Source organism: Biomphalaria glabrata, chromosome 12 (assembly GCF_947242115.1).
Source record: "Biomphalaria glabrata chromosome 12, xgBioGlab47.1, whole genome shotgun sequence".
Classification (NCBI taxonomy): Eukaryota; Metazoa; Mollusca; class Gastropoda; family Planorbidae; genus Biomphalaria; species Biomphalaria glabrata.
The window spans coordinates 5270603-5290946 of NC_074722.1; the positions used below are offsets into that span (position 1 = coordinate 5270603).

A 20344-nucleotide genomic window follows, 5' to 3' on the forward strand; every position below is an offset into this window, starting at 1 on the left:
TTCAACCGTTAGTCATATAAAAAGGTCCTTAACTCTTTACTGGTTATTGCTTATTATATTACAGTTGGTTCAACCGAGACTCTATGGCTTTACATTTGTGTGTCCTGCTACCATATTATTCATTGTTGCACTCTATAATTAGGTTTAAAAAAATGTCTTGCATTGCCTCACTAAAGTAGCTGGTCATGAGTAAGAGAGCCACTGCAGCACTGAGTTGTTTGATGAGAGAAGGGGACAGTAATCTACCTAGACTACATGCCAGTTCTCCTTCAAGTTCTCTCTAGTGTTCCTGCTTTCTCTTTCCTTTGTCTGTCCTGTCAGTGTCCTATTTTGTTGCTGCTGGTCTCACATTCTCATGGTGACTTTGTGGATTGGAAGAGAGTCATTCAATCTGTTGGGTTTACATTTGAGTTGAGAGTAGAGCATTGCATAGAGCTGCATGCTGATTACAGTTCATCCTAACTCAATGCAGCATTAGACAGCATTGTTTTCACTTGTACACACATTTTTGTTTTTAGTAGTACTGTTTAATGATATGCTCCTTCTTCCCTAGTGGAATGGGTTGCCTGAGCTAGCCAGGAAAACTAGTGACTTGGCAGAATTAGGTCATTGGTTAATATGCATGATGCGTAGGACATAATCATCTTCTTTTTTTGAAATAACGTCTGTATTATATAAGATACCTGGGACTTGTGGAGAGTAAGATAGTGTTACCATTTAAGGGATGCATTACCCCCTTCCCTCTTTTATTCCCTCCTACCCCCTCCTCACAAAAAAAAAAGGTGTATCAGGCTCTCTTACCTACCAAAGCAACATGGTAATGGAAGCTTCATGAAACTTTGTGCATTATGTTGAGGAAGAGGCTAGTTTAATACTTGTGTATTGTGGAATGTTGGTTAAGATTTTTTAGCACTGGTAATAGTCTGATACCAATTAAAGAATTAGGGTCCATTTTTTAAAAGTTATCTTTCCCATTTCTTTGCTTAGCTATAATATTATGCCATGATCAAATTGATCAAATTACTTATGGGATCAGATTCATCATTAGTATTTTTTGGCCTATGTGTTTACTTTTGGTGGAAGTTAGTAACAGCAGCAAAGCAGTTTCCAATATAACGTCTAACTTACCATTGTTATAATATTATTCAGGGGCCTTGTTTCTCCTTTGATCTACCACAACAAAGTTACAGCTTTTAGAAAGCTCTTACAAAGTTGTTTTTTTTTAAATCATAATTGTAACTTTTGTATGCACAATTTTTTGGAATCCTTGCAATATTCAGTTTGGCTGAGCACTGATTGAATGTTTAGATTAAAGGTTTAAAAAATAAATCATGTAGGTTATTGGACATTGTCTCAGCCATTAAAATCTTGTGATAGTGTTTTCATTGTGAAGTATTGTTTTTCTCTACAGCATGCCACACTGTCACGCAAGTTTGTAGAAGTGATGAATGACTACAATGCCTGTCAAATTGATTACAGAGAGAGGTGTAAAGGTCGAATCAAGAGGCAGTTGGCCATAAGTAAGTTGTCTTTGTGAATAAGAAATTTTTAAACAGATTTAAGGCAAGTTGGGTAATGTCAAACTGACCACAAGCTCGCAAGTGTCATAATTATTGGACTCCATGGAATAGAAATGACCTATTGCCTAATTTTTCTTAATTTACAACATAACGCAAAATTGTAACTAAAAATAAAACAACCTTGCCTAACTAATAATCTAGATTAAAAGTATTCAAATTAAGGAAATTAGATATGTTATCTAGACTATGTCTGTCTAGGGTTCAAACCACTCTAGTCTAGACCTGGATCTAGACTTTTAAGACTATACGATAACACGAGTTTTTTTTTTAAAAATAGAACTTTAACTGTGTCAAAAGACTGGATATGCGCATGTTCAAAACAAATCAAATTTAATTTTGCATTCTTCTGAAAATAGAAAAATAATAAAATCTATTTTTTTTTTTCATGAAAAAAAAGTTGAGAAAAAAAAAATTGGATTAAAAAAAAAAAATGTCTGGGCGAAAATGTCGGATTATTTTGCTAGAAAATCGGATCAGCAGAAATTTTCGGAAAATTCCCATCAACGTTTATGTAATTATTATGTAATACAATATTATTTAAAGAAAATATTAAATAAAATGATTCTACATAATTTAAAAAATTCAGCAACATCTTTTTTTTAAGTCGCCTTGACAGGCCAGTTAAAAAATGGGGGTATACAAAATTTCCTAAACTTTTGTTGAAGTCTGTTCCCATCGCTGCATGAAGTTTGACTATTTAAAGCCCAGTGTCAATGTCTGAATGTTCACACAGTTGTCTGTCTCTCTTGCAGCTGGGAAAACCACCACCAATGAAGAATTAGAAGATATGATTGAATCAGGAAATCCAGCTATTTTTACTCAAGGAGTAAGTAGTCTTTGTGTTCTGATTCTTGCTCTTGCATTGTCTGCCTTGAACCGACACTATTACAGTAGTATGTGTACCTGACATTAAATAGGCTCTTGGTTAAACTTTTATTTCTATGCCTTGTTGTGTATAGACTGAAATGGTTAGATTAAAGATTAAATACGAATAATGGCCGGCTCCTCTACCGCCAAAGTGAAAACCACTTTTATCTGCAATATATGTGTTGGGAATGTCTCTCCAAAATAGGGCTGCACAGTCACATGAAAAAGTTTTTTGAGATAACCATAGTCGTTCTACAACTGAAGGAGGCCAACTTCAATAGACTGAAAAAAAATTTGCTTTGAGAGTTCTCCAAAGAAGAAAACCAGTTAATTTACTACTTTTATCTTTTAGGGCTTAACCAGGGAGCATTTATTTTGTAATGAGAAAAAAGCTCAGTTTTGGCAATCATAGACTTACTTTTGCTAAGCTTCATCACCTCATAATTTCACTTTTTTTTTTTTTTTTTTTTTTTACTGCATGTTTATTTGTGATTTTGTTCAGATCATCATGGAAACTCAACAAGCCAAGCAAACCTTAGCAGATATAGAAGCTCGACACAATGACATCATCAAACTGGAGAACTCTATACGTGACCTCCATGATATGTTTATGGATATGGCCATGTTGGTGGAAAGTCAGGTATAACATTTTTTTTTAATGTATGCTCATCATTACATGTGGATAAGGGGGGTGTGGGGGGTGGAGTAGAGATCATAAGTTCGCATTATCTATTTACCTTTTTAAGAGCAACCTGCACATGTGCACTTAATTCTTTGGTCACTGATTATCACTGTGATAAAAAGACAGCCATTGGCTTTATAAGCAGCATGTATGTCTTGGGTTTGAATCCTGGGGTTGTTAAATGCAAAGGAAGTTGACTTATATATACAATACAGTTTACTAGCCTATAAAGTTTTGAATGTCTGTTTCCCAGGGTCAGATGATAGACAGAATTGAGTTTAATGTTTCTATTTCTGTGAATGTCTGTTTCCCAGGGTCAGATGATAGACAGAATTGAGTTTAATGTTTCTATTTCTTTGAATGTCTGTTTCTCCCAGGGAGAGATGATTGACAGAATTGAATACAATGTTGAGCAGGCAGTAGACTATATTGAAACAGCTAAGATGGACACAAAGAAAGCTGTCAAGTACCAGAGTAAAGCCAGACGGGTATGTTTCAGTGTCACAGATACTTCTTGTATGTGATTATATTTGTGTCTGTAGTAATAGCATGATGTATTTAAGTATTGATGTCAGTTCTAGTCTCTAGGCAGGCTGTGTACATTTGTCTATTTATCTTTTTATTAAACGTTTGAAATCATTAATAGAAAAAAAAAAGAAATTAATATTTTCAGAATGTATTTGTTTGAATAAAAATTACATAATTTGATAATGAGAGATAGCTAGCTATCCACTTACTTTGTCTTAATAATAAATATTTCTTTGGCTAGCTCACAGAATAGTATCAGTAGACCAGCACTGACTTCATACCATCTAGCTTATTACATTGGTGTCAGCAGTGTGTCTCTGTTAGCTCTGTGTTCACATCTTTGTGTACATGTGTTTGATGTTGTGGCAGCTCTGTGACCTTGAATAGGAACATTTCCCTTGTCACACTCTTTGTTTCCACATAAACTTCAGTCTTAGTGGCACATGTTTTGTAAACAGATTTGTATGATGTTCTGTGTGTGCAGAATTTAGTCTTCATACCGTTACATTACATAGAACCACATTAACCCATTAGCTCCTTCTGCTGTCGGAAATGTTTTCTCGTTATTGTCCTAAACCGTTGTACAACATTTCTAAAAATCCCCTATTCAATATACTTGCTTTAAACTTTTTAAACAGAAGATTTTTTATAGTCTCGTTGCAAGCAGGATTACAAATCATTGTGGAGATTACCAATACTATATTTTAGTAAAATCATGATTTTCATCGTTTAAAACCTTTTTCAAAGGAACAGGCCCATAGCCCCAGTGTATAAGCCCCCAAATGGAAAATTGGGTATTTTTTAAGCTTTTTTTTTTTTTATTCTAAAGGTATTACAGGTATATATTTTTGGAAACTAGTCATATCGTTCTATATTTTAAAGTTGTTTGTTTATTTGTTTAGTATTAGATCTTAAATTTGATTATTGTTTAGGATTTTAAAAATAAATTCAAGGTTATCCCTCTTTGCTTAGGGCCTGGGAAGGTTTTTTTCTTAACTGGGAGGGGTATCTAGGAGTTGGTTTTCCGTGCTGCCTTTAAGCACTCAGTAAACACAACTCTGCCCGAGTCGGGTGTCGATCCTCGAGCCCCTTTCTAGGTAGCCAAGACAAGCCAAGTTGAAGCATACTTAGCCTCTCGGCCACGCTTCCCACAGGTAGCAATTCATAATGTCACAGCACACAATTACTCTCTCTCTCTCTCCTCCCCCCCCCTTCCCCCAATGCTAATGTAAGGTACCCAGTAGAGTTAGGTGGACTCAGGGGCATATGAACAATCCCAAAATTCTAAATCCCAGTCTTAATCAAGATACAAACCTTGGGGACCCCCCCCCCCCTCGGTTCGGGAAGTCAAGCACTTCACAACTCAGCCACCATGCCCCAACAGCAATGAGTTACTATACAGTTTTCTTGAGTCCTTTCATTCAAACCCATTTCAACTAGTATTAATAGTCATGTCTCCAGTATAGAAAGTGCATTGTGTGAGGTGGGAACTGCTGCTTGCTAGTCTTGATGTTGTGCTTAGCTTTTGATATTTTTGGTTTTTCTTATTTTCTTTCAGAAAAAGATTTTGATTCTAGTGTGTATTGTCATCTTGTTGGCCATTATTGCTATTATAATAGGTGTCACTGTCAGCTAAAAGGGATGCAATAGATTCTCTTGTGACCTCATGCTCAACAGTTCAGGGTCGTGTTACCTTGACCCAGGTTTCCAGCATACAAGTACATACATAAAGATAGTTTTATGGTATTTTATACATATTATATATGTTTGATTTATTGTGTGGTACAATTTGATGTTTTATTAGATTGAGTTTAATGGATTGTTTGTTTACTGTTGTTTTTTTCCTTATTGTTTTGTGTTTTCATTTTTAGGCAAATTTGATTATGCTCTTTACAACTATGAAATCAACCTTGTCTGGGGGTTTTTGTTTATTCTGAAACTTGTGTGACCTCAAGTTAATGAGCCAGTTACTTAAATTGTTCTTCAATTTTGATGGTAATGGCTGACTCTGGCTTTTTAATACTACTTGTACTAGTATGCAAAGGAATACATAGTCGGTAGAAAAAAAATAGTCATTGTTATTATCATTGCCCTTTGACTGGACCAAGACCTGTATATGTGTTTATAACTGCTGATAAATACATCAGAATTTATGAGCATTCCATACTTTGATTTTGCTTTCAATAAATTGTACTTTGGGTTTTTACTGTGATGTAGGGCTATAATGAAAATATTACAGCCAAACTTGCTCTGTATTTATTAGCATACAGCTGTAAATGTATACACTGAACATACACTGAACACACCATTTAACAAAATAGTTACTTTTTATTTTAACTAGATTTTTTCCCCCTTTTTGATTCCAATATATAAAAGTAGTGCATGCAAAAGTTACAATTGTCAGGTTTCTGTTATCTAACATTGGATCTCAACTTCACCAGTCTGTGAAGTTTTGAATGTTTATTTCCCAGGGAGAGATGATAAACTGAATAGCCTAGCATAAAACTTCTGTCTAAAATTCAGAGTTAAAATCTTTTTAAATAAGAAATCATTGTTTTCATTGTTAGAAAACACTTAGTACCAGACATAATAATATAAGCTGTCCTAAAGAGTCAGATTTATATTCAATTAATGACAGCCCTACCTTATGAACAGAAACACTTGTCAGATGATGACATTTTTGTGCTGAATTTCATCAATGTAACGTTTAGTCGTATTTTGAAACTATTTTTTGAGTTTTCTTTGTGATGGCCATAGTGCTCAAATATTTCTTATAGCGTTGGCAAAATGTATATTGCCAATAGCTAAATATATTCCGTTTTCAATGTAAAAACTATTTGTCATGGTGAATTATTTGTAAATAATTGTCCTAAGTTGTTCCCACACAGGTCCATTGACTTGTATTGAATCTTATGGATATTTTAAAGAACAAAATCCTTGACCTGGAGTTTTACTTGATGTTTTCATCTAAAACTTTGAACAGCCTATAATACAATCCATAGAACACATTGGGCCCTCAGTCTAGTGTGTAACAATTTATTGAATACATTGGGCCCTCTGTCTAGTGTGTAACAATTTATGACTACATTGGGCCCTCAATCTTGTGTGTAATATGTGTGAAGAGAAAGACTGTGACAGGATTTTTTTTTTTTTTTTTCTTCTTTGCAATATCCTTTTTTTTAAACCAAACTTTTAGTGAGATTCTTGACTGCTGATGGGAGAACTCAAAATGATGTCATACTAAATGATGGATTGAGTCCCTCATCAGTAACAACACCAACATGAAAGGGTAAAATGTTGATTTAATAGATCTTGTCTATTAGTATCCACACAAGCTTGTACCCAAGTGGATGACCAAGGATTATTGCCAATTCACATTTTAATGATTCTGGGCCTTTATTTTATATAGGTTTTTATAAGTGATATTTATATTGCTGTCTAATTTTGATTGTGATGAATTATGTGAATTAATTTTTACACACACGTCTTTTTCTTTTAAAATGACTCCCTTTTTTAAAGCATGACTTAGTGTCCACAGGCCAGTTGAATAAATAGTTCACCTATTTCTGCAGACCATAGTTAGCATGGGTTTGTGTGGCTAATTTTTAATGCTGCATAAAATTTGGAATGTCTTTGAATTACTTTGAAAAAAAAAAGAATTTTTGTATGCCCCACATTACAGTATTTGAATCCTAGAAATTTACTTATCAAAGTCTTATTATGATACTTAAACATCAAAGTATCTTATTATGATACTTAAACATCAAAGTATCTTATTATGATAGTTAAACAATGTTTACTAGATCTAGTGAGCAACTCTTTCACTGGATAAAGTGAGATCTTGATGTGGAAATTATTCTAGTATCCACTCAGAAATGTAGGTCAAGTATTGAAAGGTAATTTTACTGTTAACGTTTGAAAGGGGAATAAAATGCATTCTTAAAATCCTAATTTCTTGTTCAATGCACAGGCATATGGGGCCGCCTGTGAGTTTGTTTGAAACATAAACTCTCTATGTAATCTTGTATGATGTATTTAACTTTAATATTTGCTTTCATTTCGATCAAGTATTGTGTGATTGAGAAGCAAATGTTTTAATATAAAATGTGCTGTCCATCTACATTGACTTGTTGTCAGATTATGTAAGATTTGATTGTTCCTGTTACCACTGTAAATGGAGACCATGTGTACATACATTTCTGTAGATCTAGTCATATTAAGTGCTACTTTTAAACTCGATGTCCGCACAGCTGGTGTTTGGAACTCACTGGGTATAATGTACTCACGTCTTTTTGTCTGGGCGTGAGGGTAACATAACTTCATGAACTCATTCTATCCCAAGTTGTGCCCACAGCTTGTTGAAGTAACACACGATGTGAACATGACTCTATTGTAACATGTCAGCATAGATTTTTCTTATATCTATGGGCTTACACAAATGTGGCTGTGAGTAGAAGAGTTTAATGCAAAGTTCATTATTACTGTTTGGTCACCTGTGCAAAGTTTTAACATAGAGGCATTGGACATCTTTTAAAAAATTAATATAATAATAATAAAATTGTTTTATATTTATTATCTACTTAATTAGCTCGTTATGATCAGAGCTGGGCTCTAGATTAATTCCATCTTCTTATACAGGTTAGGTGTTTTTTTTACTCCAGATTTATTTATACAAAAACAACTTGACATAATTAATCATTTTTAAGAGTTGTTCTCCAGAGTGTTTTTAAAACTTGCCCTCTATCACCTATGTATACACATTGCTGATTTGTCAATACATTGTATAGCTTTGTAGAGTTCAAAAGTTATACAATTTTTTAACATAATGTCACCTACCAGAAACAAGATAATTCAATACTTTATTAACATCATGTCATGCAGTAGATTGTTAGTGTAAGGTCATTTAATGAACTAAAATGGTCCTTTTTGATTATTTCATTAGTCCATGTATTTTTTTTTGTTGTAATCATTTGTAGCTTTATAGTCAGCCCTGGTCAGAATGGTAGGCTTTATTATGAAATAAGTATCTACAAGCTTGCACTTTTTTTGTGTGTATACCATGTACAGTTAATATCTTTTGCTTTTTTTTTCCCCCCAGTTCATAGTTCAAAAGAAAACATGGGTTCTTTCCCTTGATAGATGCATTCGTTTTATTTATTTATTTTGCTGACACATTTCTAGAGATGATTCTGATGATCAAAGGTGCATGTTGATATGCAGCACATTTCCTCCGTTAAGATTTTCTGTGTCAAACTTTTCTTTCTTTGTGTGTGTTGTTTAGTTGAATGTTCTAGTTGTTCAGCAGCTACTTCATGTAAAGCAATCATGCTAGAGATTTGTTGAGAAGGAATGTTTTTCAACTTATCCTGGAATACCAAAGAATGTCTTACTTAATTGTTCAGAGGTTTGAGCTATTTCTACAGAGAACACTTTTTGAAATCTACCACTGCAGCTTAGGATTACACTCACACTTCCCTACAAGATCTAGATTCTGTTTAGCACACACAAAAAAGTTGTACTCACAGTGCTGGCAGCTTTTGTGTCAATGACATAGCCATCAGGACCTACTTACTATCTCCTTTGTCCTGGAGTTGTTTTTTTTTAAAGTTCAGTTGTCTACTGCAGTTTTTACATACTTCCACATGTGCAATATGACTTTAACAAGATCCATAAACAAATGTGTAATATTGTTTATATGTGTTTAAATGTATTATATATATTTATAACTCGGTCTTTTGTGGCTAGAGCTTTCCAAACTTTTGGTGCAGGAATGTTTTAGTATTGAGATGTGTGGTTTGAACTGGTAATCTTACTTATAGTCAAGCCAATAATGTTAAGGGTGGGGGAGTGAATGTCAGCCTGTAATCTTACATAGCTCTCTACCCTTCTGTGATGAGATGTGCAATAGAAACTTCTTCTTTACTTGCCATCTTGTATAGTGCCTCCCAACGGTGTGCTGTGTGTAATCTAAATTAATGTTAACCATCAACCACATAATAAGTGGAATAATTACCCTTAATGATGTCATTTTGTTATTTGTGTGCTGTCATCTTAATGACAGGTCTCAAATGACAAACATTCATTCTAATATTTTATATACTATTTAATTGTGTTTATATTTATACTCAGCAAGGAGTATAGCAAGAGTTACTTCCTCTGAGTAATTTCTTCATTCTAACTTTACATTGTATTCTTCCTATCAAACATACCAATTCATAATGTATGCAATGCCTCTTCCACTAGAAGAGGAAATCTTTCCCTGTGCTGAACAAAAAGGTTGATAGAATGAAGTAACAAGAGCTAGAGCTGTGGCTGCTTGGAAAGCTCTTGGGGCCTTTGTGTTGAGAACTGCACCTTTTATGAGCGGCTGTTGTCTCACAAACTTGGGTCACTTAGCCATTGTTATATGTTGAACACAGTAACTTGTATATAATAGACATGCTATGTACTCAGTATTACATTCTTTTTTTGTCATTCACTGCATTCTAAATCTGAACTTCTAAGGTGGTTTATTATTTGTATGGTTTTTAATCTTTTAAAGTCCTCAACATTGTATCTATTTATTGTCCTACATGTATGACTTTCTGTTATGCACATCATTAACACAGAAACAAGAGAGTAACTACATTTTGATGGGAAAAAAACCTCTATAGAGATCCAGTACAACAGCCTCAGTTAGCCTTTTGAGTTCCTTTAATGTTATTTATTTTGCTGACACATTTCTATATATTTACTTTCTGTTTCTGATTATCTTGTTTTGTATAAGTAACAGTTTTGAACCATAGTTCTCTTCAGTTTTGTAACAACATTTAAACAAAGTGATTAAAGTAAAGTTTCCATTTCAGACCATGCGGCCTATAGGGCAGATGATTTAAAGGTTATCTGTTTCTATGGCTCACTGTAAACTAGGGTGTCATGTGGCCAGCATAATGACCAACAGCTTTTACTTTTCCCCAACTTATGTCTGGTTACCCATTAGAACTGAATGGACTCGAAAGCGCTCTAAAGATCCCGAAATAAAAAAAATCCCAGTCTTCACCAGGATTTGAACCTGCCACCCCCAGGTCCAGAAGCTAAGCGCATTATCACTCCGCCACCACGTCTCAAAACAGAGTGTGAAAAACATCAGTTGATTTTTTATTTTCTGCTCATAAACATGACTTCAGTTCTGTATGATGAGTTTAGCAAGCTAAGACTCAACCACAGCATTCATCCCATTCCTGTATTAGTTTCTATCTTTTTGGTGGGAAGAAATAACAATTATACTTTGCTCAATATACTATTTGTATGTGGTAGGAAGTAGTAGTGTAATACTTGTATAGTTTATTTAGAGCCATAAAAAATGAGATAGTTTTATGTTCTTGTTTAGATAGTAAATTGATTTGACTTCTCTGATTCTAGTACAAATGTTTACACATAATAAAACTATACAAGTAACCAACATTATGAGTTGTTTTTCTTTGAAGCTGAGCGTTGATAGTTTAGGCAGTGGGAGTACCACTCTATTGCTATTGTGGTATCTAATATTTTAAGATGCCATGTAACTTGACTATTTTTGGAATGGTGTTTTTATTCATGTTCTACTCAAGCCATCAATTCATTCAATCGTGCACAATATAGTATGTCATCAACTTGACAATTTGTCATATTTCTTGCTTGAAACTTATACATTGGCTAGTTTAGTTGTTTTTTTGTTTCTAAATTCTTTAACTATGAATGGAAAAACACATTTGAAATGACTCCACCAATAGATAATGTCTCCCACCCCCAAAGATTTTGTCTGTCTGTAGAAAAGCTAAAAGCTACTTCAGTTTAGCATAAGCTTAATAAGTAACCATTATAGGTTGTTGTCTGAGTCTTAGAGAACACAGTATAAAAACTAGGATGAGACTATTGAAACAATAGATTACTGTACAATCTTCCATGTTCATAGGCTCTCCACTAGCAGAGTGGTTACCATGTTGGCTTGAGAAGGCTTTAGCCAGGAATTCAGGTCGTTTCCCTTTTCTTTTTATAAATGCTTTTTTATTATTAGTCTAGACTAGATCTATTGTATATTTAATTACATGACTGATCCAAACTGATTGATACAACTAGACTTAATATAAGCCTTGTTTTTTTTTTTTTAAAGTATTTTTTTTTTCTTGTTTTTCATTGTTGTTGTTCACTGTTGAGTGTTGTGTTTGCTTGAGAGTGTTGTGTTTAACTGTTGTCAACTAGCTCTCTGGTTTCTTGTCATTGTTTTATTTCGATCTCCATGTCTAGTGAAGGCATGCATCACCAGAAATGCCAGTCAGTATAATATAGATTGAAGCACTGTTTTATCTGTTCAGGTAAATCACTCCCTCCCCTCTCTCTGATATATATATATATAGTTTTACAAATTCTTCTTGACTCCCCCCCCCCCCCTTTTCCCAAATAAATCACAACCATGAATTTAACTGCCACGCTGTGTAACAAAACATTGAAACAGACAATTTTATCTGACTTTACTTCTAGCAGTTTATGGATAATAATATAAGGCTTGTCTTCTTCTAACAGTTTATGGATAATAATATAAGGCTTGTCTTCTTCTAAAAGTTTATGGATAATATAAGGCTTGTCTTCTTCTAACAGTTTATGGATAATAATATAAGGCTTGTCTTCTTCTAACAGTTTATGGATAATAATAAGGCTTGTCTTCGAGTCCAGAGATTAATGAGGAATGCAGTGTTTCCTGTGGCTATGCAGCCCCCAGCTGTGACCTACATATTTTGCCACATCCAGGGCAAGCATAACCATTGTCCGCTCATGGTTGATTTTAGATTTATTTTTTTGCCGTCTGCGACATTCCTCGGCATAGATTTTCTTTTGGTCTCAGATGTGTATCCCGCTCACTAGATATAGATAAATAAGTGAATAAGTGTGTTTTGAAACAAATATTTCAGACTAACAAAAAAAAAAGTATGACTTAGTTGAAGAGCAAAATCCATGAGCAGTAGGAATGTAAATAGTGACCCTGTTGAAATAATACACAACACATTGCAGTTAATTCCTTCAAGTTCTCACGCTTATTTGTTAACTAGCAGAAATATCAGGTGTTATCCATATTTATTCTATAAGTTTAAAACAAAGCCTATACAACGGAAGTAAAACCTTTGTTGTTGTTTCTCACTCTAGGACCCATCACATGGAGATGTTGGGTTTTAATATATCTAATAGCCTACGCAACGGTTTAAAAAATACTCATGCACAATTTCATCCAGATTAGTTAAACTTTGTTGATATCTAAAAGTCACACACACACACCTTATATTGTGGTTTATTTATTAAGTATTTCACTTTGTGATGAGAATACAGTACATTAAAAAGAAAACTGCATTTACTTATGACTAAATAATAGTCATGATAATTGTAATGAAAGATAATAGTACCTAGAGTCTCTGGCTTCTTTAAACAGCTTGCTTTGTACAGGGAAGTAGAAAGATTGCTATTATTATAGTGTCATTACTAAGTGTTAACTCAGGAAACTTTGGTGTCAGTTACATTTATACATACATAGTCTATAATACATTCCAAAATATTAGCCTAAACTGTAGGTAGTTCAGTCTCATTCCCACTGAAAACTATTAGCCAAGACTTGATAGATAGGTCAGTCTTATTTCCACAGACAACTATCAGTCAAGATAGTCCATAAGAAGACCTTATTTCCACAGACATATTAGGATAGTAAGTAGACATTATTTTCACAGTCACTTTAAAAACTGTGTAATACAAAATGGAGTCTTCCAATGGAAACAACACTACGAAACTACAAGACAAGTGTAAGAAGCAAAAATGTCTACAGATAACAATCAAATGTTCTGTAGGTTGTCGTTCAAGAATTAGAAGGTTATGTGCAGTCATCTTTTTACCATGTAACATGTCAAATTTGTAAAATAATTATTATTTTAAAAATTATCCTTGTCAATTCATTTTTTTTAAAGAATTCAGCTAATTCGAATAATAATTAAATTTTATCCCATATTTTCTAGCTTTATTGTTTTGTGTCCACAGATAAGAATTGGAAGTACAAATTAATACTTCCTGTAAAAGCCTAATGCTAAAAACTTCTTCCCATCTAAATTAGTTAAATTAAAGTGTTGTGAATGAAATCTTAGGAAAAAAATGTAAGAAATTATTATTTGTTAAATGGAAAAAAAATTTTCTAAATGATGTATGTCTATTGGATCATAACAATAAGTATTTATATATACTTATATATCACCGTTTCTATGCACTACATGAATAAAAGTAATAACCGGTAATAGATCTTTATGTGAAAAAAGATAATAAAGATATAGATTGTTAAAAAAATATTTTAAATAATTGTATCACCAAATAAAATAATTTTTTCTTTTTTTTCTGTTTCCAGAAGAAAATAATGATTATCATCTGCGTGTGTGTCCTTATCATCATCTTGGTTGGCATACTAGCAGGAACCTTTGGTTGACCCAGGCTGCATCCTAGGTGTCATCTTATCCAATTATTAACCAATGCACTGCTGTATCTAGTCGAAAACATAATCTCCATCATTATACACTGCCCTGTGATTGCAAAGAAAAAAAAATTTAATTTAAATAATGTGAAAAAAAATAAATTTTTGTTTCAAAAGAGGTGATATTATTTTTGAATAAAAAGTGTAATGTGTTTTTGAGCTCAACTTGGGAAACATCAGACTGGAGTATTCATTGTTGTTAAAGAGTGAAGATGATTTAGTTGCTAGTCTAGCTTTGTTACCAACTGTACGACATTGGGCTTAATATTTGTGTCCAACTTTTTTTTCAAACTCATTTTTATTCAGACTCTACATGTTGTGATATTTCTTTTCTCTCTAACAAATCTACCATCTCTATATTTCAATAGCTTGTGTAGTTGTAGATATTTTTTCCAATGGTTTCACTTCGAATACAATAAAACTCTTTACGCCTGACAATGAAAGTGATGTGCTGAATGCAAGCAGAACTAAAGATTTTTTTAAACTCAATTCTTGTACATTTTAAACTTCAGTCAACATTTTCTTTTACTTGTAAATTATGATCTTATATAATTCTTTTTATGAAAATATTTCATGCTGCAAGTTTGAAAGGAATTGAATGAGAAAAAAATACAACTATATTATAAAATATATTGCAGTAAATAATTCAAATGTTTACAGCCTAAATAATAAGCAGGTACATCTGTGAAGACATGAGATTCCTCCATATATTTAATGGTTAACAGATGTCATCTGTCCCTTGACTTTCATCATAGTAGTTCTGTGAAAGTTTGTGTAACGAAATCCTTCCATTTTTTCCGGTCAGCAGCTGTTCTTAGTAGGATATCAAGAGACAGGCCGGCCCATTCTTTTACATTGTCCAGCCAACTTTTTTGTATGACCCCTTCTGCAAAGAAACAAGGCTCCTGCATATATTTAATGTTAAACAGATGTAGGCCTACATTGTTGTGTTAGGGTTAATGACTGTCAGTCTTATAGTTTTCCAACTTGAACATATTGGCGCTTAGTAATAAAGCCATGCTACTCTCTCTCTCTTCTGTCTCTTAACTCTTTCTCTCTGTAATTATTTACCACATTCTGATGGAGTCAACGTTTGTATCGTCGGTTAGGAGAGAAAGAGTTAAGACATCTTCTGGTGAGGTTGAATGAAAGACTAGGTCAATAAATGGAGTTTTACTGTACCATACTTATATCTCTCAAGATACAGTATCTTCTGATTAGGTTGAATGAAAGACTAGGTAGATAAATGGAGTTTTACTGTACCATACTTCTGTATCTCAAGATATCTTCTAATTAGGTTGAATGAAAGACTAGGTAAACAAATGGAGTTTTACTGTACCATACTGTTCATCTTTTAAATCAATGTGTTTGATGTTTCTTAAACTAAAGACAAAAAAAAAAAAGTTTTTGTTTTGCAATACACAGGGAGTACCATGAACCTGAATTATTGTCATTTCAAACATATCACTCTTAAATGTGTCATGTAGAACAAGGGAAGCCTTAGAAAGCTGTCATATGACAAAGTCACTGTCATTTCATATTGTATATTTAAGCTTAACTTTCTAGTTGACATCAAGAATCAAGTGTGTAGCTCTTTTGACATTTTTTTCACTGTTTTTCCTTCAAAATTTTAGATATATTTTATAAATATATTTTTTTTTCTCAGTTGACTTCTATGAAATACTTCAGTCATTTCAATTTGTAAAACTATGTCTATGCAATGTAACCTAGTTCTTGCCATTGGCTGATAGTTAAATGTAAATTGTAAGAATAGTTTTTGCTATTCCTCTAACAATCGTAAACAAGTAGGCTATTTCGTCTGATAAAATTTAAAAAAAAATATTATATAGTAATAACTTCATCTGCAAGGGTTTCATTTAAAATAAATAATTGTCAGATTTGCATTCAATATTTAACAAATAAAAACATGAAGCTAGGCATCACTGAAAAGTTTGATCTGAGTTTTAAAAGATTTGGTATACAATAAATGTATTAGGCTTTGAGAAAAACAAAAGGGAGATAAGTAGCTCAAAGCCAACCTTTTTTTTTTTATTATTTTTTTTAAATTTAGATGCATAATTGTGTATTATTTCATTCTGGGTTTAAGTTTATAAATATTTTTTTTAATGAAACCATCCTAAAAGGACCAATATTTAAATTACAAGTTTACAAGTAAGGGATAATGATAAACTTCACTTGAGAAGAATACATTTCAGAAGATTAAGTACCCTGTCAGATCACAAACTATTTAATTCCTATGAAGTTTGTCTTGTGTCTAATTTTTTTTTTAAATGATCATAATAAATTTTGTTTATACACAAAGCCAAGGACATATTTCATTTCTAATGTTTTAACTGAAATGTATTCTTCTCAAGCGAAGTTTATCATTAGTAAGTGAAACTTAATGGGGTATTCAAGCTGATATTTTCTGAAGTTTCTCTTTCGTGTTTTTTACAATTAAGTTGAGCTTACGATTTCTAAATGTTTATGTATCTCTTCAGTATTCCTTATCAAAAAGCCCATTAGGGAACAAGGGGTCTCTTGGCATAACCATTTTCCGTTGACTTTAGGAAAGATTCAAAAATAAGCTGCAATGATGATGGCCCCTTAGTGAAATGGTGTGGCAGACTTTGTTGGAATGGGTCATCCTTACCTTGGAGAATTTAAAACAAGTTACGGTAACCCAACAAAGGCTACGTTCTCTGCCAGTGGATTACCTTTCTGCTTTTACTAACAGACTCTTCCACTGAAGTGCCACATTGAGGACACTAGGAGCTGGAATTACCTGGTATATCAAAATATTTTGGAAATGATTTAGTTGACTAGGATATACTAAATTAAAACCTGATGAAACTCATAGTTATATATCATGCCCTAGAGCTAGTCCTGTGTGTCATCTTGAATAATCCTGCTCATATCATTCAACCTCTTTTAAATAATGTGTTTCCGTTGTGCAATAAAACAACTGGGAACTTGATTTAGTAGCTGGATCAATGTTTGACTTTGTAGCTTTGAATCTGAATGTGATTAGCCATTCTCAATGTTTGACATAATACTCACCAAGGGAGTTTGTAATTAGTTTTCATTGTATATGGGTTCCTATCTAAACTAGATATTGGTTTTGATTTTCTCCATTGTGTTGGCTACATGAAAGTTTGAAGCATTGAGAAAGCCTCAGTAGATTCCACCAAAATCCATACTCCTGCTTCTTAAAGCTTCATCCTGGGTTTCTTTTTATGCATCTTTTATGTGTTTGTAAAAAACTACAATGTTAATTATAAGCACAATTAAAGAAAGTCTGATATCATTTCATTTTCTGTGCTGGTGCTTCACTTAAACTTCTATTGAATGCCTTCAAGCTCACAGAAGCTCTTCATTCATTGAGTTATTCTGACACGGAATGTCATTACAGTTATCTCTCTTAGATTCACACTGGGCTGACTTAGCGATGTATCAGAATCTACACTGACCAAAAGAATGAATACATGAAAACGCCATTAAATGCTCAAAGTTTACAGGCTATTTACTTAGGGGTAACCAGTTTTCCACCTTTGCCCTTTTGAAGGCAAAGTGTAAAGCAATACATTAGATTAACAAGAGTTGATGGTTGAAAATTTGATAATTATTAATATTAGTTTATTGTATTGCTAAAGACCATCTTCTAAGACATGGGAAATTTTGCGGTTGTATAGCTTCAGGTTCTGATGAGACTGACAGATTGAAGAGGGTTTTCTTTATTTCACTTAACTTATATGTGTTATTACCTCCAATGAAGTCCATTAGGGTTGAAGGGGGCTGACCATCCATGTAGAACTTTATATAACTACCGAGAAGTATTTTTCTCTGTGAACTGCTGCTCTGTCTGAAAGTTTGACAATCTACGAGACCATTACGTGTTTTGAACTTATTACCAACATAGTTTTGGAAAGGTCAGGGCCATTGTTGTAAGTAATCTACTGGCCTCAGAATGGAAGAACTTTTACTTGTGCCCTATTAAACTTTGTAGACAAAAAGAAAGCTTTTATTCACTCTTAAAAAAAAGTTGGCAATCTTTGCTCTGAAAACAAAAAGACTGTTCTTCTTTTCTAGACATTATTTCAATGGGTTGTAGAGTACAAAAAAATAGTCTGTAGTTCCATACTCATAGCACTATTGTTTTTGTTTTTTCACTTAGCACTGATATGTTGCTGCTCACTGAGATGTTTTTTTCTCTTGATATGAATTACGATTGCTTAGATTTGTTTTGTGTTCATGCTGCGTCCTTTTTAATCTGATGTTTCATTATAATATTTTTAATGAGACTCGACTCATTTCAGTTGATTGTTATTGATTGGTTTCCTTGTTCCAAACAATAATTTGTATTATGCAAATTTGTTATAAATTCTCTCGCACTTAATTGAACCCATCTCATTTATAGTTACACTAGAAATTTTGTGGGCGCTGGTGTATGTCCACCCTGTCATGTGAATCTTCTTATTGGTACCGGTATTGACTTACTTAGACTTAGATACTCCCGCTCCGTTCGACACATTTGGTGGCAAGCTGTTTCGATGTTTGCTGTTATTGTAGCAATTGACTTACAAATGCAGATAATTCAATGAGCTCTTTAGAAATAGATCTCAAGTTTCATATACCCGGTATATATATATATTTGTATATGATTTTTTTACACCAATAACTTAAACTTACTAAATGTATTTAGTAGAAATATTCATTAGTTTACTAAGTCTATTTTAAAACATATTCTCTGGTTGTCATTAACATTAAAGATGTGTGTAACATTGGACTCTAAAACAATGTCAATAAATTGACCTTTGAATGACCTGTAGTCTTGCATATTATCTAGAGATACATAGGTTCAATGAGTCTTATCAACATTTGGAAAGTTCAGTTTCCTTATTATCTTTGACATTTGTCTTCTGCTGAAAATATTCCATGATGATTTCTCAGAGTGTATAGAAAGAATTTAAAATTCTTGTGATAATCCTGTTCATACTTTTAGCCATTGATTTTCAAATTCAGAACATTTTTTGTTTCTTTTTTTCATTCCTTACATCTGGCCAAACCCAATTTGAAACATAAAATCCTAATTATTGTGCGCTATAGGCTGGTCTTGATTTCGAACTCTTGTCTATGGCCATCCTGCGGGAGATTTTGGCTAGGATGTAATCATTTTAATTTCTGAGGGGACATCCAAAACTTAAGATATTCATGATTTTCTAGTAATTAAGCATTCCAAACATTGTCCTACTTTTTAGATACTCCGGTAACGTTCAAACAGTCAAGAGTGTTTGAAAATAAAATAAAACAAGAATAAAATCTTTGTTCTTTTAGGGGAGATAAGGTTAGATACATTTAGTAGTAAATGAAGTTCTTGCACTTTGTATGGACACACTTTATTAGGATAGTATTTACTTAACCTTTTAAGTATGGTGCTACTATTTCATATACAAAATTTTAATAATCAGAATTTAATAACCAACTTCACATCTTATAATTGTACCATTAATACAAGAAGTTGTAGATGACAAATACAAATCCTCATTACGCAGGAAATATTTAGTGTAAATTATTGGTATATGTTATTAAATAGTAATAGAAAAATTTATCATCATGTTTTATATTTATAACTTGTATATAATTATCTTTACTTATATATATATAGAGAGAGATGTAAACTAATAGTATTCCATGTGATATAATTTGATTTGCCAGTACGTATTCTCATTAATGATCAATGTCACAGCAATCATCGCATTTTGACAAATATGTTTTGTTTATTTTCTTCTTTAACGCGCTGAGTCTGTAGAAGCACAAAGTTTGTTCCAATAGTCTGTACATATCAGTCACTGTATTCCATAGATGTTGACCTTTTTTTTTTATTTGTCTCTTTGGGTCTGTCGACATTCCCTGGCTAGGTGTATAGACCAATTTTAAATATATTAATATGATTTACTATTATTATATTTACTATTAAAATGTTTATGCAGTTGGATAGTCATTTTGCATTTAGATTTCTTTTTTTTTATGGAAGTGAATTTTTTTTTGTTCTGCGTGTGTGTGTCTCAATAGTCATAGAAGTACTGTGTCTGCTGTCACACCAGTTATTACCAAACACAATAAATGTGTATATAATCAACTCCTCTCACGACCTACTCATTTCTAAGAAGC

At 33.0% G+C, this 20344-nt stretch overlaps 1 protein-coding gene across 3 annotated transcripts in view; it reads left to right on the forward strand.

Annotated features, from left to right (window-relative positions):
- Positions 1 to 20312, forward strand: part of LOC106068201 (syntaxin) — a 44116-nt gene extending 23804 nt beyond the window's left edge. Inside the window, exons 6-11 of one of the 3 annotated variants that reach the window (XR_008773909.1) lie at positions 1412 to 1520; positions 2333 to 2406; positions 2950 to 3087; positions 3507 to 3617; positions 14051 to 15313; positions 15395 to 20312. Coding sequence is in view for 2 of the 3 variants with exons in the window: in XM_056005526.1 (XP_055861501.1) it covers positions 1412 to 1520; positions 2333 to 2406; positions 2950 to 3087; positions 3507 to 3617; positions 14051 to 14128 (510 nt within the window). In the remaining variant the exon portion in view is untranslated. Of the gene's footprint in view, positions 1 to 1411; positions 1521 to 2332; positions 2407 to 2949; positions 3088 to 3506; positions 3618 to 5215; positions 11099 to 14050 lie in introns of those variants that run through there. The other 2 variants (XM_056005526.1, XM_056005525.1) reach the window with 2 other exon arrangements.
- Positions 20313 to 20344: the final 32 nt, after the last annotated feature.